Source organism: Leptopilina boulardi, unplaced genomic scaffold (genome assembly GCF_019393585.1).
Source record: "Leptopilina boulardi isolate dan_hultmark-lab unplaced genomic scaffold, ZJU_Lbou_2.1 LbouV2_163, whole genome shotgun sequence".
Lineage (NCBI taxonomy): Eukaryota > Metazoa > Arthropoda > Insecta > Hymenoptera > Figitidae > Leptopilina > Leptopilina boulardi.
This window is the reverse complement of record NW_026137711.1, coordinates 125,407-149,998: the sequence shown is the minus strand read 5'-3', so window position 1 is coordinate 149,998 and position 24,592 is coordinate 125,407. Positions and strand designations below refer to the sequence as shown.

Here is a 24,592-nt window from a genome sequence, read left to right as displayed (position 1 = left end):
TGAGCCTCTAGCCCAAGCCAAGCTTTGAGCCAAACTTAAGCTTTGAGCCATACATGATCCTCGAGCCAAACTCAAGCCTTGAGCCTAACATGAGCCACGAGCTAAAGCCAAGAAACAAAACAAACTCAATCCTTGAGCTTAAAGTGAGCCTCGAGCCAAAGCCAAGCCTCGAGCCAAACTTAAGCCTTGAGACAAACATGATCCTCGAGCTAAACTCAAGCCTTGAGCCTAACGTGAGCCACGAGCCAAAGCCAAGCCACACAACAAACTCTAGCCTTGAGCTTAACGTGAGCCTCGAGCCAAAGCCAAGCCTCGAGCCAAACTTAAGCCTTGAGACCAACATGAGCCTCGAGCCAAAGGCAAGCCTCGAGCCAAACTTAAGCCTTGAGACAAACATGAGCCCCGAGCCAAAGCCAAGCTTCGAGCAAAACTTAAGTCTTGAGCCTAACGTGAGCCTCGATCCAAAGCCAAACTTAATCCTTGAGCCATATATGAGCCTCGAGCCAAACTCATGCCGTGAGCCTAACGTGAGCCTCGAGCCAAACTTAATCCTTGAGCCTAACGTGAGCCTCAAGCCAAAGCTAAGCCTCGAGCCAAACTTAAGCCTTGAGCCATACGTGAGACTCCAGCCAAAGCCAAGGCTCGAGCCAAACCTGAGCCTTGAGACAAACCTGAGCCTTGAGCCAAACATGAGCCTTGAGCCAAAGCCAAACTCAAGCCTTGAGCCTAACGTGAGCCTCGATCCAAAGCCAAACTTAAGCCTTGAGCCATATATGAGCCTTGAGACAAAACCAAACTCAAGCCTTGAGCCTAACGTGAGCCTCGATCCAAAGCCAAACTTAAGCCTTGAGCCATATATGAGCCTTGAGCCTAACGTGAGCCACGAGCCAAAGCCAAGCCTCGAGCCAAACTCATGCCTTGAGCCTAACGTGAGCCTCGAGCCAAACTTAATCCTTGGCCCTACGTGAGCCTCAAGCCAAAGCTAAGCCTTGAGCCAAACTTAAGCCTTGAGCCTAACGTGAGCCACAAGCTAAAGCCAAGCCACGAGACAAACTCAAGCCTTGAGCTTAACGTGAGCCTCGAGGCAAAACCAAGCCTCGTGCCAAACTTAAGCATTGAGCCATACGTGAGCCTTATGCCAAACTTAAGCCTTGAGTCGAACGTGAGCCACGAGCCAAAGCCAAGCCACGAGACAAACTCAAGCTTTGAGCTTAACGTTAGCCTCGAGCCACAGCCAAGCTTCGAGCCTAACTTAAGTCTTGAGCCATACGTGAGCCTCGAGCCAAACTTAAGCCTTTAGCTATACATGATCCTCGTGCCAAACTTAAGCATTGAGCCTAACGTGAGCCACGAGCCAAAGCCAAGCCACGAGACAAACTCAAGCCTTAAGCTTAACGTGAGCCTCGAGCCAAAGCCAAGCCTCGAGACAAACTTAAGCCTTGAGCCATACGTGAGCCTCATGCCAAACTTAAGCCTTGAGCCTAACGTGAGCCACGAGCCAAAGCCAAGCCACGAGACAAACTCAAGCCTTGAGCTTAACGTTAGCCTCGAGCCAAAGCCAAGCCTCGAGACAAAATCACGTCTAGAGCCTAACGTGAGCCTCTAGCCCAAGCCAAGCCTCGAGCCAAACTTAAGCTTTGAGCCTAACGTGAGCCTCAAGCCAAACTTAAGCCTGGAGCCATACATGATCCTCGAGCCAAACTCATGCCTTGAGCCAAACATGAGCCTCGAGCCAAAGCCAAACTCAAGCCTTGAGCCTAACGTGAGCCTCGATCCAAAGCCAAACTTAATCCTTGAGCCATATATGAGCCTCGAGCCAAACTCATGCCGTGAGCCTAACGTGATCCTCGAGCCAAACTTAAGCCTTGAGCCTAACGTGAGCCTCAAGCCGAAGCTAAGCCTCGAGCCAAACTTAAGCCTTGAGCCATACGTGAGACTCCAGCCAAAGCCAAACTCAAGCCTTGAGCCTAACGTGAGCCTCGATCCAAAGCCAAACTTAAGCCTTGAGCTATATATGAGCCTTGAGCCAAAGCCAAACTCAAGCCTTGAGCCTAACGTGAGCCTCGATCCAAAGCCAAACTTAAGCCTTGAGCCATATATGTGCCTTGAGCCTAACGTGAGCCACTAGCCAAAGCCAAGCCTCGAGCCAAACTCATGCCTTGAGCCTAACGTGAGCCTCGAGCCAAACTTAATCCTTGGCCCTACGTGAGCCTCAAGCCAAAGCTAAGCCTTGAGCCTAACGTGAGCCACAAGCTAAAGCCAAGCCACGAGACAAACTCAAGCCTTGAGCTTAACGTGAGCCTCGAGGCAAAACCAAGCCTCGTGGCAAACTTAAGCATTGAGCCATACGTGAGCCTCATGCCAAACTTAAGCCTTGAGTCGAACGTGAGCCACGAGCCAAAGCCAAGCCACGAGACAAACTCAAGCTTTGAGCTTAACGTTAGCCTCGAGCCAAAGCCAAGCTTCGAGCCTAACTTAAGTCTTGAGCCATACGTGAGCCTCGAGCCAAACTTAAGCCTTTAGCTATACATGATCCTCGAGCCAAACTTAAGCATTGAGCCTAACGTGAGCCACGAGACAAACTCAAGCCTTAAGCTTAACGTGAGCCTCGAGCCAAAGCCAAGCCTCGAGACAAACTTAAGCCTTGAGCCATACGTGAGCCTCATGCCAAACTTAAGCCTTGAGCCTAACGTGAGCCACGAGCCAAAGCCAAGCCACGAGACAAACTCAAGCCTTGAGCTTAACGTTAGCCTCGAGCCAAAGCCAAGCCTCGAGACAAACTCAAGCCTTAAGCTAAAGCCAAGCCATGAGCCTAAAACTGAGTATTTTTTCACTTTTTAAGCTTTCAACATGGTGTAGCTCAGAAGGACTTGATTCTTGGAGGTTTTGACCTAAATATTTCTTGTTCAGGAGGTGATAATCTACAAAACTGCAAAGTTTAAAAAAATTTGACCGAAATTTTTTTCCCCTATAGCGTGTGCGCGGTCTTTTGACAGATAGAATGTCCGCCATGCCTTTCCCCTCGTTAAAATATCGGTGATTTTATTGGGAACCGCAGAGCTGCGATACGCCATCTGTTGTCGACCCACTTGCGGTAGCCATTTTTTATTTTGTCTCTGTCTAACATATGTATAAAGTAAGAGACAAAACAGCAAGATGGTTGCCGGAAGTGGGTTCAGGGTTGAGTAGTTACACAAGATTTCGGATTCCAATAAGGGAGCTGTCACAGTTACCCTGACCCTTACTTGACAATTAGGCTGTGGTAGTTCATCGAGAGATTTCGAGTTCAAGATATGACGTCAGAGGCGTGGAGATACAACAAACAAAATTTGTTAGGGGTGTTTGTTATTAAAAAAGATATAAAATATATATTTTAAGTGGGAATTACCGCAGCAGTAAAAGATTTCAAGTTAGTAAACAAACACCCCTAACCTCAAAATTTATATTTTATCACGAATTAAGAGAATCTATCAATGCAATTGAATCAAATAAATAACAAAATTAATTATCAACACACATTTTAATTTTATTATATGTCAACAAGCGTTTTCCATGTTTAAAGTATGAATAAAATTGATGAAAGTGGAAACAAATTTTCTTCCCCAGAAGAATAACATTGTGTCGTCTGTTTGTTGTCCCTGCAGGCCTCTGCCGTCACACCTAGAATCGACTCTGACATCACAAGTGACAGAGCCTAATCCACTAAATTACGAGGTGTGAACGTACCTTAAGTTGGTGATTTGACGCATTGCCCAACCCTACGCATTGGTGATTTGTCTAGTTACCACCGCTGGTGAAAATGGGTTCTGGTGGAAATGGACTCTTACCAATAAATAAAAAAATATTTTAATTTAATAAAAATTAAAAAGAAGAAGAAATCATGGGATGTATCTTCACTTGTTTTGCTGACGACAAGCAAAGTCTAATCGAGTTTGTATAAGTGCATTTAATTTTGCTAAAGGGTCAAATCATTGAGTTTCGTCTGGTGGTAGTTGCGGTCAAATTTAAAAAAAAATTTATTTTCAAATATATTAAATTTAGAAAATTTCTGCGTCTATATTAGTCACTGTAAAAATGTTGAAATTTTATTTGTTTAATTAAAATTGATAATTAAAAAGATAAGGTACACGAAAAATGACTCTTCGCAATGGACTTTTAAAATCTAACAATATACTGAAAATACAATTTATCATCGAGAAATTTTTATTATTATGATAAAAACCTTCAAAACTGTCATTTTTCACGTATATTAATGTCTTTTTATTTGTAAACTACCCTAAAATGCAGGATAGAAACCGGGCAAAAAAACCGGATCCGGTTTTTATACCTTTTCTTCCCGTTACCATCCGACCTTAATCTGGCAAGCATAATTGAAATTGGTTTTTTAATTAAGTTTAGAATCGTCTTTTATACGGTTGTGTACGAATCGTATGGAAAATCGAAATTCCAATCAAACGTTTTTCATCCGGTTTCAACCGTCATCATACGTTTTCCATCCGAAAGTCATACGTTATTAATCAGACTTCTATACGATCTTATCCGAAATGTAATCCGGTTTTTGTGTCTGATTTCTATCCGGCATTTTAAGCAGGGTAGTTATTTTTAAATAATGAACCTACAATAATTTATGTGCATTTTTAACCTAAAACCGTTGGAGTTTTTAGTTCCGTTTCCGTCCAGGACTCAGTTGCAGTCCACTGTTACAAATTTCCCCTATTATAATGTAAAATTATCTTATTAAATATAATTATTGTATTATTATTAATTAGCATAATTAATTCATTAGTTTACGTAAAAAAATTGAAGCAATTAAATTATGTAGTTACGAAACATATAATTTAAATTAAAGTGGACGGAAACTGGGTCCTACACGGATTTAAAAAAATATGCAAATAATAAAATAAATACATTTTTTACAGCAACATGCACCTGAACAGGAGCCCTGGATCAACGAGAATTCGCAAGTGATTTCAGATGAATGTTTCGAATCAGAGGTTCAAACACGTAAGGCTCTTGAGGCTGAACTTTTGTCATACACCGATACTCTTGAGCTTATCGATTCCGAATCGACTGTTCAACATTATATTTCTATCAATGTTATGCCAAAAAGACTTGGTAAGAAAAAAAATTCTCTTTCCGTTCTCTAAAATTTCTTAATTTTTTTAAGGCCATGGAGACGAATGAATATTTTCTAAAGCTTATTGTGTAGAATTTTTATAATATCGTATGTCATATAAGGGGCGATCCATAAATTACGTAACAGTTTTTAATTCTTTATAGAGAAACTCAAACAACAATGGGAATTGCTTTTGCAATTAAAAGATGAAGTCCTCAATCTGCAAAACCGTTTGGTCCTCGGTGAATTTATTCGACAGTTCGATGAAGTGATGGTTTCAATACACAAAACAGAAGGTTTCCTAATAACGGACTTTGGCGACGATGTAGAAGTCCTGCAAAAATTTTTTGATAAATTCCAAAACTACATGGCGAGACTTGAATATCGAGTTACAGAAGTCAACGAAGTTGCCGACAAACTTCTCCTTGATGCGCATCCCGAGCGGGATACCATTCTTCGCAGAAAGGAAGAACAAAACGAATCCTGGCATCAATTGAAGCAACTGTTCATTTTACTCCAAGAAAAGTTTTCTATCCAGAAATTGTATAAGGACTTTAACAAGACAATAGCATATATTTTAAAAACATATGATCTTTTTTCCTCCAAACAGTTTAGCCAATGCCTCGCAAATGTTAAGACTCTTGAGAGGAAACACGAGGTTTGTAGCTTGAAAACTCTTACCAATAATGTGACGACATTGAACACCGAAGCTGACAGACTTGCCGCCATTCATCAGGCAGATCACGCCCAAATAAAAGCAATGCAAATGAAAATGAACCAATCTTGGGAGAGTCTGATTAAAATAGCGCAAGAACAGCGATTGAAGTTGGACGAGTCGTATGAGCTGTATTCTTTCTTGGTTGATTATAGGGACTTGGTTTCGTGGATGAATAACATGAAGATGATTATTTCTGCCGATAAATTGTCAAATGATGCTGCTGGTGCGACAGCGCTTTTGGAGAAACTCCAAAAGTATAAGGGAGAAATTGACGCTATAACTAACAGGTTTGAATTGACGACTCAGGTAGGTAATCAGCTTCTAGAGAAGAAAAACTCTTCATCTGTGGAAATTGCGTGGAAATTGGCAACGCTGGCTGAAAAGAAATCGGCGCTTTGTAATCTTTGGGAGAAGAGGAATTTGTCTGAACAGTCGATGGCAAAACAGGAGGCTTTTAGTGTCGAGGGAGTGGAGAAGTCTAAATTTCGAAGAAATCTAATGGCTGCATTTAATTATTTAATAAAGAAGATGGTGTTTGCACCTAAATTGTTCACGAAATATTAAAAATTTGGATGACCCAAAAGCTCAAATAATTGTGTTTTGTTCTGAAGTGATTTTTGGATCCATGTGATCCGATTTGACTGAATGCCATTAAAAAAAGTAAAATAAAGCAAAATGTGTAGATTAAAATAAATTCAATCAATCAAGATATAATGGATCAGAATAAATAAATCTAGATCATGAAGTAGTATAAGGAGACCTATCGGGTTGTCAGAAATGGCCCAAAATAGGCGAACCATATCTCTCTTCTTCTAAGTATTACGCCGTAATACCTTTTCCACTGGTGGGAACTTTGGTGCGCCTACAGTGCGATTTGCCTAGACCACCCGTAATGGGTATTCATACCACCTATTCTTATGAGGATATATGGAGAAAAACACGCAATGTTTATTTATTTCGAATTTAATTTTCACCTTTTATTTATCAAAATAATTCATGTTTATATGGTTATAGATATTAAAAAATCATAAAAAAGAACTTAATTAAGTGTGGAAAAAATTTTTAACAGAAAAAGATTTCATTTTGTTAAAAAATATTATAAAATGTCTTATAAACTTTAGTATTTTTCGTATTTTTATTTATTTATTTTATTATTTAATTTATTTTTTATATTTATTTATTTTTTATTATATTTTCGTATTTTTGTATTTTCAAAGAAAAAGATAATTGAAATCTTAAAATTGCTTTAGTAAAAGGTTGAAGAAATTATTTTTTTCTTTGAAAAAAACACACAATCGGACTAACTTTTGTTCCGATTGTTTGTCCGATTCTTCCTTCATTGTTTTTAAAAAGAATTTCTGTACCTCGTGACGATTTTTTTAGGATTTCAGTTGCGAAACATTCCGGATACCCAAAGTGCTGTTTGAACTCTACGGAAGTATCGTCGTCACCGGGGGAAATTCGTTCATTCAGGGCTTCCCTGAGCGCTTGAATCGCGACCTCTCCATGAGAATGCCGTCCAGCATGACATTGAACGCCAATAGTTGCGCCGAGCGTCGATTCGGTGCCTGGATCGGCGGATCGATTCTAGCATCAATTGGCACATTTCAACAAATGTGACTCTCGAGCCAAGAGTACGAGGAAAGTGGAAAGAGTCAAATCAAACGGAAATAATCATAATCATTGGAATTCTCATATTTATTGACAAGAATAAATTATAATAATGTAGTTTTCAATTTTTACCCGAATGGATTTGTCAATAGAATTTAGTTTCGTATTTACTTTACAGAAATGCTCCTCAGTCGGAATCCATTTAAAACAGATTGTCAATGTTAATTTAATTTATATGTCCATTAAAATGTGAAAAAATTGAAGGCGAATTTTGTGATCCGCAACCCTGATTTTGTGACCCCCATGTTTTGAGAAAATTCAAAAAAATCCAACATTTCGAATCTAAATGCGGGACCAAAAATTTTAGTGTTGTTTTTGCATCTTTATATGACTTTAGGAATATAAAAAAATTGTGAGGGAATTTCATGACCAGCAACCCCGAATTTTTGACCCCTAAATTCTGAAAAAATTCAAAAAAATCGAATAAAAATTCAATATTTTGAATCTAAATGCGGTACCAAAAATTTTATTGTTGTTTTCTATATATATGATACGCAACCCCGATTTTGTGAACCCCAAGTTTTGAGAAAATTCAAAAAAATCGAAAAAATCCAACATTTCGAATCTAAATGCGGGACAAAAAATTTTAGTGTTGTTTTTGCATCTTTATATGACTTTGTAATATAAAAAAATTGTGAGGGAATTTCATGACCAGCAACCCCGAATTTTTGACCCCTAAATTCTGAAAAAATTCAAAAAAATCGAATAAAAATTCAATATTATGAATCTAATTGCTGGACCAAAAATTTTATTGTTGTTTTCGCATCTTTATATGTCCATTAAAATGTGAAAGAATTGAAGGCGAATTTTGTGATCCGCAACCCTGATTTTGTGACCCCCAAGAGTTGAGAAAATTCAAAAAAATAAAAAAAAAATACTTCAATTCGAATCTAAATGCGGTACCAAAAATTTTAGTGTTGTTTTCGCATCTTTATATGTCCGTTGGAAAATAAAAAAAATTGTGAGCGAATTTCATGATCCGCAACCCCGATTATTTGACCCCTACCCTATTAAAAATTCCGTCATAGTATACTGTGTGGTTTCCGATATATCAAAATACGTTTTTTTTATATCGTAAACATCGTTAAAATTGGCAAAGAAAACTATATCGGAAACTATGTCTTCAGCATAATTGGAAATTGGAATAGTAAAGTATATCGTAAAGTTATAATTTACTACATCGGTTCCGACATCGTTTGCGACTTTACAAAAAAATATTATTTTTTTTATTGTTTGTAAACTATATCGTAAACGTTGTAATTTACTATATCGGTTCTTACTTCGTTTCTGATTTTACGAAAAAATACTGAAATAAAATTTGTGTTGTTTTTTCAATAATCAACACCGGCGGCAATTTTAAATATATATAAAAATGATATCATTTTTGAGTTTATATGAGGTATTCCATGCCAAATCGGAGACCATTTGGCTTTTGCACCTCAGATCTTTTTGAAAATTTTTTTCCTTTTAGTACTTATGAAGACTAGCTTTCACGATTTTTTTCAAATTTGTTCATCAAGCCCTTTAGGAGATATCAATTTTTGAAAAATTACGTCACTTTTTTTTAAATGCTTGTAATTTCGCTAAAAATTGACCAAATTGGATCAATCTTATATCAAAATTTTTGCTTTTAAATGTACTTTCCAAAAAAAATATTAAAAGATATTTTCGAAAAAAATTTCTATTAGATTTCTGAGATTTTTTACAAAAACTACTCTAAATTTGACGAATTTTGAGCCTAGTCCGATAATGGGAAAACGATGGGAACTATTTTTTTCGAATTTTCAAATTTTACGTTTTTAATTATCTGTATGGAAATCAAACAATAATCATTTTCTCTTATTCAAACCCAACGATTATTGTTAGTTTTATAAAATAAAATAGTTTAGAAAATAAATAATAAAGTAATATTTTAAATATTTATCTAAAATTTTGTTTTATTTGTAGAAGTTATTAAGCAATTTAAAATGAATGATTTTCAAAATAATACCAGATAACTCGATAATTAATAAATATGAATGAAATCTTTAATCACAAATTAAGAATTAAAAAATAAATTTGCAGACTAGGAAGATCAAAACCTGAAAAAAAGGATAGATTCCTGTTTTAAAACAGAAATTATTTTCAAAATGGCGGAGTAATAGCGTGCGCAGAAGAATACGAAAACGCGACTTGCGCACTGTTACTCCTGATTAATATTCACCATGGGAACAAGTGCGAAAATATCGCAATCAAATTTAACCTAAAAACATATTTTATTAGTCTTTATAGCGTGTCATGTAAAAAAACAATTCTACGTTGTTAACACACAGGTTCAAAAATGAATTTTTAGTCTTAAATCTCAAAAATCTAATAGAAATTTTTTTCGAAAATAACTTTCAATATTTTTTTTGGAAAGTACATTTGAAAACAAAAATTTTGATATAAGATTGATCCAATTTTGTCAATTTTTAGCGAAATTACAAGCATTTAAAAAAAAGTGACGTAATTTTTCAAAAATTGATATCTCCTGAAGGGCTTGATGAAAAAATTTGAAAAAAATCGTGAAAGCTAGTCTTCATAAGTACTAAAAGGAAAAAAATTTTCAAAAAGATCTGAGGTGCAAAAGCCAAATGGTCTCCGATTTGGCATGGAATACCTCATATGTAGAGAAACATTTAATTTTCTTATATATTGAAATAAACATTATTTTTATCAAGAATAATGCCTTGAGAGATAAATAAAAATTGTATTGCTGATGTTTCTTGTGCGAAAAGTCTATTTCTGTAAGAAAAGAAATAAACTAAAAGAAATGTAAAAAACAAGAAATATATTTTTGACAGCTGAGGTTATGTTGAACGTCGATAATGGAAACAATAATTATAAAATTATTTCAAACTTCACTTTCACAAAAAAAGAGTTGATAATATTGCACTCTTCACTTTAATTTCGTAAAACTCAAATATTTTGTTTTGATATTGCACATAAACAAAATTATATTTGACAGATTACGAACTGCATTTCTCTATCTATCTAAAACACAAGTACCCGCGCGTAATTGTGTGTATGATGACAATAACGCTGCGATGAGCTTGTCTCCGAATTCAATCAAAATTCACAAAAGTGACTTGCGTGGCGCCATATTCTGGCGCTTGCCAAAGCTCAAGACTAAAGTCTCAGGTACTTTGTTACCCGTCAGTTTAGTCTCAATTAAAATATTTTTTTAATAAATTTTTATAACTTTTGGCTATAAAAACTTAATCCTATCTATTCTTTTAACCTTTCCTACCATCTTGCTCACTTTCCCATTTCAATTTTGAAAAAAAATTTCAATACATGAACTGGTCTCCTATCGCCATACGACTGTGACCTGCCCTTAAACGTTTGTTATAGTGTGGTGAAGGTGACTCTAAAAAAAGCGTTTTACGATAGACACGATTCCGCCATTTTTAATCACTGGGAATTAAAAAATTAAAAAGATTCTTAAAATATACATATGTGATGAGTTTTTGAACTATGTCTTTTACCGAAAACTAAAAAATCAGGAAAAAAGCTGATAATGTTGGAAACGGAAAATATTTTTTTTCTTCATTCAGTTTCAACCCTTACCGCTCATAAAAATTAAAATAATATAGACGTTTTCAACACATTTTTTAGTACCCTTTTGAATGGCATGATTTAAAAGTGCGACAAATTTTGATTTTTTGAGTAATTGCAATCGTTAATGTTGAAAACGGAAAATATTTTTTTTCTTTCTTCAGTTTCAACCCTTACCGCTCATAAAAATTAAAATAATATAGACGTTTTCAACACAATTTTTAGTACCCTTTTAAATGGCATGTTTTAAAAGTGCGACAAATTTTTATTTTTTGAGTAATTGCAATCGTTAATGTTGAAAACGGAAAATATTTTTTTTCTTCGTTCCGTTTCAACCCTTACCGCCCCAAAAATTCAAAAGTGCGACAAATTTTTATTTTTTGAGTAATTGCAATCGTTAATGTTGAAAACGAAAAATATTTTCTTTCTTTGTATTAAATTGCATTATTTTCCCTATAATTATCAAAATCACTTAGATTTGCTTTTAATATTTACTATTTATGTGTTTGATGTATAATTTTTGTTTTTTTGACTGAATAGAATGCATAATTACATATAAAATTTGTTTTTCGTTAAACTTTTAACGTTACGTTCTTCAGCCTAAAAAAGAGATTTAAGGCAATATCTTTCTTCCTTTTTTCTGAAGCGTGTGAACCCTAAAAAAACATGATTTTAAGAAAAAACGTTTAAAGCCAAAATAGCTCTATACGTTACAGTGGTTGCGCCACCCACTATAACTGATCTATTTCAAAAACTATCATTCGGATTGACTTAAAATTTTAGGAGGGCATCTTTGACATATTAAGGCGTTAATTTATGCAAAAAAATCTATTTTTTCATGAGAAAGCCCCCTTAAGTGAGTGAATTTTAGATTGGCTAGCGAAATTTATTGAATTATTATTTAATAATTTTTTTAGATGTTAAATTATAAAAAATTGTTCTCAAACAAATTTATTCCTATCATTTTCCTTGACATTTTAAAAAATGTAGACCTTAATCCGATTATTAGAACGGAAGATATAGAAGTATAAAATTTTGTATTATTATTGCAAATTTCGTAAACTAACAAATATTTTAAGCTGCAATTTACGTTAAAGATTAGTCTTACTATATATAACACAATTTCAAAATTTCATTGCAATCGGTTATTCTACTCCGAAAAAACCAAAATCTTACCTGGAATAGCACAACATTATTATAACAACCTTTTTCGACTCATTATTGCTATATGTGTAATTAAATGTGCTAATTTTATAAAAAAATAAATTATTTTAAAAATTTGTGTATTAATAAGAGAAATTACGCAATAAAAAATGTTTTTAGTTCACTTTTTAGATATTGTACAAGATAGAAGATATAAACTTTAAAAAAAGTAATTGTTTATTGTTTTATCTTTATTAGAAAGAAAAACATAACACTTTTTGTAAGGCCTAAAATTCTGTAGGGTATGCAAAATCTACTTAGCGGTACTGTATATACTGAATATATATGGATTATTTGACAAGCACATTTATTTTCAAAATTTCTGAATTTAAAAATAATTCTATTTCTTTTGATAATGTCCAGTTTTTAGGACATTAACGCTTATTCACGGAAATGCAGACCTCTAGAAAAAATAATTAATTAAAATTTAAATAATTGAAATGATATTTTTTAATTGTATTTTCTAAAAGATGAGATATCAGCTTTCAAGAAAACTTTAAAACCTACAAAATTTATTTGCATTTTACAAATTTTTATTATATTGCAACAAAAAATTTTTTAAAAATGATTCGATTTCAATGTAATTTGGACTATTTTCTTCAGAAAATGATTTTTTACAACTTCACTGTGGGGATTATGAAACAAGCAAGCTGTTTGCTCTTAAACATTGTGTTTTTAATAAATTACTCTTTATCTTTATTATATTTATTTACGCTGCCCAAATGAATTTTGTTATGGGCCCAGAATCGCCTTGTTATATAAACGTGGACATTCGAAATCGCGTTTAGTGTTCTCCTTTTTTTTTACTAACCCCACATAACCTTGGCATGCGGAAGCCAAGGTATCTGTATACAAATTTCCCAATAGTCCCTAAGCAAAAAAAAAAAAGTAAAAACAATTTCGACGTTTAGAAGCTGCAGATGCAAGCTGTGTTAATAAAAAGTGATTTGTGGGATTACGTCAGAGGTACAAAGGTCAAGCCAGAGGTATTAGCGGACAACGAGGCTACAGTGCTAGCTCGGGATAAAAATGATCATAAACCAAGATCCGAAATAATTGGGAAAAAGATTGAAGAGCCTCTTATCACTACGTTGGGATACATCGATGTTGCTAAATCCATAGTTTCGGCATCAGTTAAAGATTTCTGTTTAAAAAAAAATTATGTTTCAATTAAGTTAACGTTAAAAGAAATAATTTGATATACAATAATTACATTATAATAAAATAAAAAATTCTGAGACTGAATTGAAAAAGAGAAAAAGGACATTTACTAACCTCAATCACTTTCATTAAATAATCCTCATCCTCCTCCAAAAAGGCAGCAATTATTTTAAACATGTAAATGAGATCGGGTATTTTATTGCATGCTTTCTTACACATAGCTTGTGCTTCTGCGATCAGGTCATTGATATTTTTTAAAATAGAGCTATTTTTAGGTTTTCTTTTGGCAGATTCCGAGAGTAAATAAAGACTTTTACAATACTGTTCTAAAGCAGGTTCAGTTATTGTAACATTTTCATCCCAAATATCAGTCAAAGATTTTCCTGAGCGACCGCCTTTACCATAAATAACTCGACTCGCATGTTAAACTAAGTAATTTAATTCTCCTAGAAAAGGGCAATGTAGAAATACCTCAAAAATACATCTATTTTCAGCATTTATTATCAATCGTAGAGAATCAAATAAATCATTTAACATGTTACTGATGTCTTGAAAACTCCACTCCTCTGGATTGCTGTATAATTGAAATAGCCGCAATCTTTTTTCTTCCAATTCTGTTAGGTGTGTTGGTGACACATTTGTTTCATTACACAGCCCCACAAAAAAAAGTATCGTGCGCGGCAGACCAGACTAGTCATTTCCTATGTATTTTGACGCGCTGAACACGAATCCGAAGTCCGCTTTGCTCCATCACGTCAGGATTTTTTTCTAACCTCCAAAAACCTGTCGGATTTTGAGAGGTAGGATATTTTTTTTTTAAATTGATGGATTTACTTCAAACTTGGTATCTAGGGGTTTTTTGGGTAGCAGATGACGAATTTGAAGTTAGATTTTCAAAATTCAAAATGGCGGCTCCAATATGGCGGACGAATTTTGTAAAAATTGATGGATTTACTTCAAACTTGGTATCTGGGGGTTTTTGGGTCGCTGATTACGAATCTGAAGTTAGATTTTCAAAACTAGGAATGGAAATTCTTATATACATAAGTAAGGTATTCACGTCTTTTTATGGTAGCGCACTTTTTTGTCCTCAAAGGATCTGTGTAATGGTTTTCTTTTCAAATTGGTGCCTCCAGGTACAATATCCCTTTTCAGCATCCAATAGTAGTCGGCCATCATATTTACATCCCATCTTCCTTGATAACGACGCTCAAATTCTTTCAGATCTTGATGGAATTGTTCTCTTTCTTCTTCACTGTAATCTCCCAAATTTTCAGGGAATTGATCCCGATGCGAGTCTAAGTAATGCAATCATATCACTAACTATTTGCTCCCAAATTTCACTCTTGTGATTACCCAGAAAATTTTCGACAACTGCTTTGAAACTAAGCCATGCGGCTTTCTCCTTTTTATTCATCTTGGTGATAAATTGCTCATCTTTTAACAATTTGCGAATACGTGGTCCGTCGAAAACCCCAGGTATTTGAAACAGTTTCCTTTTTTATCTAAGGCTTTGACAAACTGTTTAATTGCTCCTAGTTTCGTGTGTAAGGGCTGAATTATCACCTTTGAAGGGTCGATATCGTCCGCCATATTGGAGCCGCCATTTTAAATTTTGAAAATTTAACTTTAGATTCGTAATCAGCGACCCAAAAAACCCCTAGATACCAAGTTTGAAGTAAATCCATAAATTTTTACAAAATTCGTCCGCCATATTGGAGCCGCCATTTTGAATTTTGAAAATGTAACATCAAATTCGTCATCAGCTACCCAAAAAACCCCTAGATACTAAGTTTGAAGTAAATCCATCAATTTTTAAAAAAAATAGCCTACCTCTCAAAATCGGACAGGTTTTTGGAGGTTAGAAAAAAATCCTGACGTGATGGAGCAAAACGGACTTCGGATTCGTGTTCAGCTCGTCAAAATACATAGGAAATGACTAGTCTGGTCAGCCGAGCACGACACTTTTTTTTGTGGGGCTGTGTTATCTACGCATGCATAGTTATCTTGTCTCCGTGAAATTTTAGAATTTTCTTCTGACAGTTCTTCCATTTCAAACAGCGGATGTGGACCTGATGCTTTCCTCTTTTTGCTCTTGACATCCTTTCGACAATTAATTGTGTTATAAATTTGCATTCCCAAAGACTCATGTCCTTTACCGATTCTTGTGCCTTTAACAGTATCCGCCAATTGCGGATAATTCTTAACAAGCATTGAAGCTATTAAATATGCTGTACGACGAGATGTATCCTTTAGAACTTGTATCGCATAATATTCTATTGTTTTTCACATTCTTACTAATATTTTCTTCCACAAAGTTGTCCATGATAATGTCATTTTGATTCCAATCCGCGTTTGTTGGTACTATCATTAATTTTAAGTTCTCTTTTTTTCCTAGACATTGCTCAGCTCTTTCTAATAAGTCTTCGGCGTCAAAAATTTCCGATCCGTCTTCTTCTTCTACAATCTATAAATGGTTAAAAATTAATTGTAAAATGTATGAATTATAAGAAAGAAATAGTGATTTTGATTATCAACTAATATTACTCATAAAGAAAGAAAGTAATAAAATAAACACCTTATAATTTTCGCCGACAAGAAGACTCAATTTTTCTTTTGCTTGATTTATAATTTCATCTAAATTAGACGCTCGAATTGTACCCTTTCTAGTAGGAGTAGCATCGATTATTTTAAAGAGCGGCATTTTCACAGCTGTTGAAAGAAAGTAAAATTATTGTTTCTCAAGAAAATGTAACTGTTCTATATTTCAAATATTTAATTATTTTTAACTAAACATGTTGTGCATAATCCTTTACTGAATTAAAAATGTGATAATTTTAACTAGTAAATTTTATTTGCTTTAATTTAAAAAAATATACTGCAAATATTATATTGTTAAATTTCAATGCTAGTACCTCATAAATTGTTAAGAGAAATTATAAACCATTTGTAAGAAATCCGTATTTAGGAACTACACATACGAAATTTCCGAAATTGCAAGTGTGAAGTGGCTCATATTTAATAGATTGATTTAACTGAATACATTCATATTTTAATATTTCAATTATTTCGTGACAACGAAGTGTGTCGTGATATTTAACTTTTAGCACTTCATGGACTAGATAAACATTATCTTCATCATCGTGTAACAAAATACAAATTTTCCCTATCTTGACATCAAATTTATATGTTTCTTGTTCCATGATTATTATGTCTCCCTTTTTATAGCTAGAGCCTTTGATTATAACAGAATTGCATTCCTGGATAGAAGAAGGCAAACGTGATCTTCTCAAGACCTCTTTAATTTCGCCACAATAAATGATATAATTTATTTCTCCACTACCAAATATTTCTAAATCTAATCTCGTATCAGCGCCTAATCTTAAGTAACTCATGAACAATTCATGCTTTACGGTAAGGGATTTTGTAAGGTTAATGAAATTGTGAATACCTCGAGTTACTCTTTTAAAGTAAGAATGTTTACTGTCAAATCGCAAGCTCCATACTTTCGTGAGAGGACCAAATTTACTTATTAAATCTGGATAATGGTGTAAATAATGGTACTTGGGTCGTAGTTTAATATTTGGAAACTTAGATTTTCTTAAGGCAAGATATTCGTTAATCTGGCCTCGCAAATACGGTAAATAAGATTCGTGGATTTGTGGAGAACTAATAATTTCACAAATTTCGCTAAGCAACGTGACAAGATACCATACTTCGTCATCGTAATCCTTGATTTTGTCAAAAATTATCAAAGGAAAAAGCCTCAAAAATTGCCAGACATGGCAAGCAGAACCTGCAATCTTTTTGCTTGCAGAAGACATTTTATAAGGTTTGTCCTTTTTGTCTTCTACAGAATAAGGAAATTTTTTAGTTCTACTATTCAAAGTATTAAAAGAAAACCATTTTTTTCTCAGGAAATAGTCAATGAAAAGTTTTAAGTCAAAAGCAATAACCCCTTCAGGTTCGTCATGCGCCCAACAAGGCGGAAGTCCATGAATAACATGAAAATATAATTATTTATTAAAAGCGGAATCAAATCTTACCCCCTCGAAATTTTCCAATTTTTCAGATATAATTTTAAATAAAGCATCATTATAACGTTGTACAGTTCGTTCATTATATTCTTGGCATTCCCCATTTTCAGCTTCAAATTCATTTCGAGTTACTAAACAATATCTGCAAAAGTATTCTGATGTACTGAAATTCTCTGTGAACCCTCCCAAAGAATGACTCCCAAGATTATCTCCAATGAAAAACAGTGAAGATGCTTTGACAATTTTATTTTCATTAATTTTAACACCGAAATTATGAGCTTTCATTAACCCATTTCGTCCGAGAAGTCCGTTTTTCTTCCTCTTAATTTGCTTTCGCCATTTTCAAAATTCATGGACTAAAAAAAATTGGCAGTAGGTGATTCTTATGTATTTTTTAGTCCTCTTTCAGAATCTTTAAGAAAATTTAACTTTTGACTTAAGGATAAACAGTTATGATTGTTTAAACAAAAAAAAGACGTATTTTTTGGGTTTTTTTCCCATTAAAACTATATTTTTGATTCGAAATCGCGTTAGAAAAAATTTGGAATGTCAAAATATCGCGTCCAAAATGTCTGCCCTTTCATTTGGTGATGATAAGAAATTTTTTTTCTCGATAAATTTAAAATGGCGCCTCCAAAATGGCCGCCAAAATGTCTGAAATTAAATCGATCAGTCCGACTACTAAAAAAACTAGAAAAATATCTGCAAAACTTGTTACTCGGGGGTTTTCGGGGTTGCTGATCCCGAAATTGATGTCAGATTTTCAAAATTCAAAATGGCGGATCCAAAATGGCGGACGACTTTTTGAAAACTTAATGCAATTCGCTTGAAACTAGTTACTCGGGGGTTTTTGGGGTCGCTGATTACGAATCCGACGTCAGTATTTCAAAATTCAAAATGGCGAATCTAATATGGCGGACGACTCTTGAAAAAACTTAATATATTTGTCCGCCATATTGGATCCGCCATTTTGAATTTTGAAAAACTGACCTCTGATTCATAATCAGCGACCCCAAAAACCCCCGAGTAACTAGTTTCAAGCGAATTGCATTAAGTTTTCAAAAAGTCGTCCGACATTTTGAATTTTGAAAATCTGACATCAATTTCGGGATCAGCAACCCCGAAAACCCCCGAGTAACAAGTTTTGCAGATATTTTTCTAGTTTTTTAATAGTTGGACTGTCCAGTGCCGGCCCTAGCCTTCCTTGCGCCCTTGGGCAAATTTTTCCAGGCGCCCCTCGTATGGAAAGGAAATTTAGAAAAGTGAACCAATATTAGTTGTTATTAATAGTCCAAAATTTAGCCATTAGTGTATATATTTGATAATAATTTGACAATTATTTTCAGTATAAATTTTAACGAATCATTTGCTACTTCTTATGGGATTTAGAAGCTTTTGTCAATGATTAATTTCCTATTGTATATCAAAATGAGAAATTAATAAAAGCACTTATGTATTTTTGTAAGAATTCTATTTAAAAAAGCATATGGATAATATTAAGTAAGATTCAAAGATTAAATATAACCTCACAGTACAAATTAATTTTTATGTAAAAATTTTCATTACGACGAATGTTTAAACAGAAATGGAAAATTTATAAAAATATTTAACTCAGTTTAATTCCTAAAATCAACTTTTCGAGCCTGTTTCTCAGCGAAAGTTTGAATTAGAACAGAGGTATCTAGATTTTCGGCGATATCGTGTTCAATAGATAAAGTTGCTAAATTTGAAAGTTTATTCTGTGACATTGTCGATCTTAGGTACGTTTTAATTAACATTAATTTCTAGAAACTGCGTTCACCACTTGCTACAGTTACCGGTATTGTTAATAAAATAGGCATGGCTATCCATATATTTGGATACAAATCTTGCAAATCATGTTTTTTTATGAAGTTTAATACGATTAGTGGAGTAATTTTGACTTTAGATTTATCGACAAGAAATCCTTTGACACTCAACAATTCATCACAAAGTTGTCTACCTTCAATATCTGATTTTGAATTTATTGTTAATTTAATTTGAAGACTGTTACACATTTCTAAAAGTTCGTCTCGATCTGGCAGATTATCAACATTATACAAAAAACCCCAAATTTTTGAAAATTCATTAAGATGTTGAAATCTCTCTTTTATTGATGATAAAACTGTATCCAACAAGGGGTTAAAAAATTCAACTTCTAATTTCTTCTCTGGGCAAGTGATTGGTTCGTCTCTGTTTTTTTCATCAAACATCCGCTTAACACGTCGTACCCTTTTTATTTCTTTAAAAATTGGTTCAGTTTCAAGCTCATCTGCTAGTTCTCTTGCTGTAACAATGGCCTTTTTAAAACCTTCTTTTCTATAGTCTTCTAAAAAGTTGCAGCAGTTCTTTAACATTTCTACGCATTCGGTGATGTCTATATCCTTTGCTTGAAGCGATTTACTGACTATGTTTATTTGGAAAAGAATATCATACCACACAATCAGTGAGACAAGAAAGCTAAAGTCTTTTAATTGTTCGGCTAAAGTAATAGCTTCATGTGCTGTATGACTATCGCCACCTGGAATTTCAGATAAAGCCACTAAAGCGTCATGAATTACACCGATTTGGTATCGAACTGCTTTCACACTACTGATTTTAGCTTCCCAACGTGTGTCAGATAGTTTTTTTAACGTGTATAGTTCAACGTGATCAGTCAAAATTTTCCACCGATTGACTGAAGCAGAGAATAATGTGAACAATCTCTGAAGTACACCGAAAAGAGTTACTGACTTGACTGAAGATTCTGCAGCATCAGAAATTACGAGGTTTAAATTATGGGATCCACAAGATACAAAATCAGCCAACGGATTTTCATCTAATATTCTTCTTTGCACGCCAACAATTTTTCCTTTTATATTAGATCCGTTATCATATGCTTGACCTCTGCAGTTTTCGAGTTCAAGTCCGAATGTCTTCAACATTTGAAGTATTGATTCAGTAAGACCTGCACCAGTCGTATCATTGACATTAATAAATCCCACAAAATGTTCTTTTATTTCTACCGTATCGACAGTTACATCTACAAATCTAATAGTAAGGGAAAGTTGTTCTTTTCGCGAAACGTCTGGCGTACAATCAGCAATGATTGAATAATATTTGGCTGACAGAGCATTATTTTTAATTACAACATTTACATTTTCAGCAATTAAATCTATTAATTCATTTTGTATCTTTGGCCCACAATAATGATCAACAATTTTGCCATCCACAGCAAGATTCAAATGATTTTCCATGACAGGATCAAACTTTGCAATCGTTTGCACTAATCCCAGAAATTTACCATTATTAGGCGTAAAAAGTTTATCTGAATTACCTCGGAAAGCCATATTATTTACACCTAAATATAAAACAATATTCAACAGCCGAAACAAAACACTTTGCCATCGCAAACTCTCTTTTTTAATAATTTTTAATTCCTCTTTATGGACAGTTTCTCCTGTTTTTAGCCTCATCTCTGTTTCTATCCACATTCGGTAAGCTTTTTTATGAGAAAGACTGTTCTCATGAATTGAAAGATATTCTGATAAATTTTTCCATTTATTGAATCCATCACCAACGAATTTTGAAATAGATTTGTTGTCAAAAAGTCGACAGCAAAAGCAAAATACGCAATCTCGCGAAAGAGAGTACACTAACCATCGTCTGCAAAGTACTTCGCCATTTGAAAGTTTTCTAGTATAATATGAGTTTGAAAAATGTCGACCTTCTCCATTTTGAGGGTAATTGTCAATTTTAATTTGATTTGGACCTCCTTTAATCAACTCATCGATAAGACTATTATTTCGAATGGTAGGCCAATTTCCACAATCAGACAACTGTAAAATCTCTTGTGAATTGTCAATAATATCCTCGTTTTTCGTATCTTGTACACTATTTAAATCTATTTCTTTGTTTTCAATTTCATGTATGTCATTCACTAATTCCGTGGAAACACTTTCGGAAATACTTGATTCAGAAGGAACTTTTATACAGTCTTCAGGGATTACGTCTTTTCCTTTTTGAATTATATATTTTTTAATATCCATAAACTTTTTATCATGTTCTAATTGCTGAATTTTCTCCGCTTTTCGTTTTCTAAATTCAAAACCAGACGGTTTCTTTTTATCACTTGACATCTTGCTAATTTATTAAGTCAAAATTATTGCGAATATCCTGTACGTAAAAAAATAAAAAATTATTATTATAAACTATTTCTAGAGTGGCCGACTCGACCCTTTGAACAACAAAATAATTCCTCATTTCTTTCAACTCAATTTTTTTTGCTATTGAGGAGTTTTTATACCAGTATGACAGTGTGAAATATTTCTGTTAATATAATATATGTAAATAAATATAAAACACGAATAATACTAAGATTTAAATATATAATTGCATATCATGCATAATCGTTTTTTTACAAATATTAAGCATAAACAAAATAAGAAGTTTTACAACAAAGACAAAACACAAACATAAATATACATTTTCTCGATAAAGATCTAACCAGTGAATAATTTCAGTTAGGGAACTGGAATTTATAGGTTAGAAACTTTATGTTCATTCTTATTTCCTTCTTAACTTTTTGAATACAATTTTTTATCAGCATGTGCATTTGTTTCACTTTAAAACTTTCCTTGGTTTAGTTATTTAATTCTACAAATTAACCAGAAATTCATAAAAAGCAGTAATTGTGATGTTTATATCACTGAAAATACTTGAATCTATTATTTGCTACCTATTGATAAATAATCAGAGATGGGTGCGTAATATATTTCATATCAGCGTTGGGCAATAACGTGTCTGTGTGCAACTCTGGGACTAACGCTAGGGTGCGGTCACAGCATTTAAAATAGTTCGATATATCAAACTTTTGCATAACTTGATTCGTTGGATCTAACGGAATACTTATCTTACTATTAGATCCAACCGATCATGTTCTGCAAAAGTTCGATATATCGAACTATTTCAATGCTGTGACCGCACCCTTAGTCAAAAGTTAAATTTTCTTATAGATTCTGAAAGAAGACTAAAAAATACATAAGAAACACCTACTGCCAATTTTTTTTAGTCCATGAATTTTGAAAATGGCGAAAGCAAATTAGGAGGAAGAAAAACGGACTTCTCGGACGAAATGGGTTAAATCAGTCACGATTTTACCGTATGCAGCATCGTGATCATAATCTTTCTCCTTGACAAGTCCAATTAGCTTTATTGTATTAACAGGAGATCGCAACTCTTCAGATAAATTATCAAAATTTAAGTAGATGCCGATAATTTTTTTTCCCGCAAATTTTTTCTTCCATATTCTTATCTAAATACAAATTTTTTATGGTTCCTCAATCGGCACATAATGAAAATATTTGTTTTCAGATTTTTGCGAAGGAAGTTTTATTTGAATAGGATTCACGTACGAAAAATGTTCTTGATAATATTGCTTTGTTTTATAATCACTGTCTAGTAATTTATTTTTATTTAAAAACGGATCATTATTAAAAATTTCATCTAATATAGAAGTAACCAAATTGTCAGAAAAATTTTCTTGTAGTAAACGTTCCTTTAATTTTGACTTTAAAATGGACTGATTTTCTCGATGAATATTGCAAATTTCAATAACAATGTATTGTAAAGTTTTGACAGGAATTATGAACTGGCTTTCTAATTTAAGGTAAAATTGTGCAAGATTGGATAAAAATAAATCTTCCTCATTTTTTGAATTTTCACTGAATTGATTTTCTGTTTCCATTGGCTCTGTGTTTTCAAAAATTGAGTTGTCAATTATTTCGCGAGGATGAGTTGTATCTACAATTTCACTTAAAATATTTCTTTGTGCCATGTTTACCGTAAATAAAATTTTAATATTCTGCTTATTCTTATGATTCTTTGATATATGTCCAGTTAAGGAGCTGACATTTTGATAAACCTTATTGCAGTTTTGGAAAGGACATTCCACGCTCTGACCATGTACAATATGCAATTTCAAATGTCTTATGAAGTTAGAGTAATTTTCAAACTGCTTTTTACACACATTTACTGTACACGCAAATTTGCCTCTATTATTAATAGCAGTATTCAATTCTATATTTTTTTCGCTACTTTTTTGATAAAAATGGACCCGAGAAACGTGTAATCGTAAAGAAACTTCTAAAGAAAATGATTTTTTGCATTTCTTGTAGCCATAATATGGACGATTCGAGATATTCCTATGATGGCCAAATCTGTAATTATAAATTTTTAGAAAAATATATGGGACGTTTCACGTCAACCGGCCCAGAGCTCTGTCCAAAAATCTACTAAACGAAAATTGACTTATTATGACTTAAAATAACCGTTAGCTCATACTCTTTCAAATAAAAAGTAGCGAATTCAAAAATTCAACATGGCGTCCTTACTGTGACAACTTTTTCCAATTTTTTTACTGACTCAGCAAACAAATGTATTAATTATCTTGAACAAATCATTGCTATTAGTTAGAGAATAGGTCACTCTTATGTTTTTGGGGTCGCCGAAAATGAATCTAAAGTCAGATTAAAAAAATTTTCAAAATTCAAAATGGCGGATCCAATATGGCACACAGGTTTATAAAAACTTAATGGATTCGCTTGAAACCTGTTACTCGGGGGTTTTTGGGGTCGCTCATTACGAATCTGAAGTCAGATTTCGAAAATTCAAAATGGCGGATTCAATATGGCGGACATTTTTTAAAAAATTCAATGGATTTGCTTAAAACTTGTTATTCGGGGGTTTTTGGGGTCGCTGATTGCGAATCTGAAGTCAGATTTTGAAAATTCAAAATAGCAGATCCAATATGGCCGATATATTTTTGAAAAATTCAATGGATTTGCTTGAAACTTGTTACTCGGGGGTTTTTGGGGTCGCTGATAACGAATCTGAAGTCAGATTTTGAAAATATTAAATTAATTAATTAATTTGATACTTCTAACTCAGGAGTTTTTAAGATGGCTGTTTATAAATCTGTAGTAAATAATAAGGTTTTCCTGTTGGGGTTAAGGTTCTCATTAAATGTAAAAAAAGAGTTGAATTTCAACTCTCTTGGGAACGCTATAAAAGTACACCCTTATGGAATTAAAGAAGAATAATAAGAAGCGAATA

At 33.6% G+C, this 24,592-nt stretch overlaps 2 protein-coding genes across 2 annotated transcripts; both read right to left on the bottom strand.

The window, feature by feature from the left end:
• Window positions 1–15,438: 15,438 nt before the first annotated feature.
• Window positions 15,439–16,253, bottom strand: LOC127277007 (uncharacterized). The gene is made up of 2 exons (XM_051297795.1): window positions 16,024–16,253; window positions 15,439–15,912 (listed from the first exon to the last, which is right to left on the bottom strand). Exons 1-2 carry the CDS (start codon window positions 16,147–16,149, stop codon window positions 15,649–15,651), a joined length of 390 nt encoding a protein of 129 aa, XP_051153752.1. The 5' UTR covers window positions 16,150–16,253; the 3' UTR covers window positions 15,439–15,648.
• A 2,845-nt stretch (window positions 16,254–19,098) lies between these two features.
• LOC127277012 (uncharacterized) lies at window positions 19,099–20,829 on the bottom strand. Its single transcript, XM_051297800.1, is given in 2 exon segments — window positions 19,099–20,178; window positions 20,683–20,829. Coding segments are annotated over 2 exon segments (1,227 nt in total).
• Window positions 20,830–24,592: the final 3,763 nt, after the last annotated feature.

Coding starts and splice junctions, on each gene's coding strand:
- LOC127277007 (XM_051297795.1), bottom strand. CDS start 16,149: ATGCCGCTCTTTAAAATAATCGATGCTACTCCTACTAGAAAGGGTACA. Junction 15,913..16,023: donor TTGTCGGCGAAAATTATAAG/GTGTTTATTTTA, acceptor AACCATTTATAG/ATTGTAGAAGAAGAAGACGG.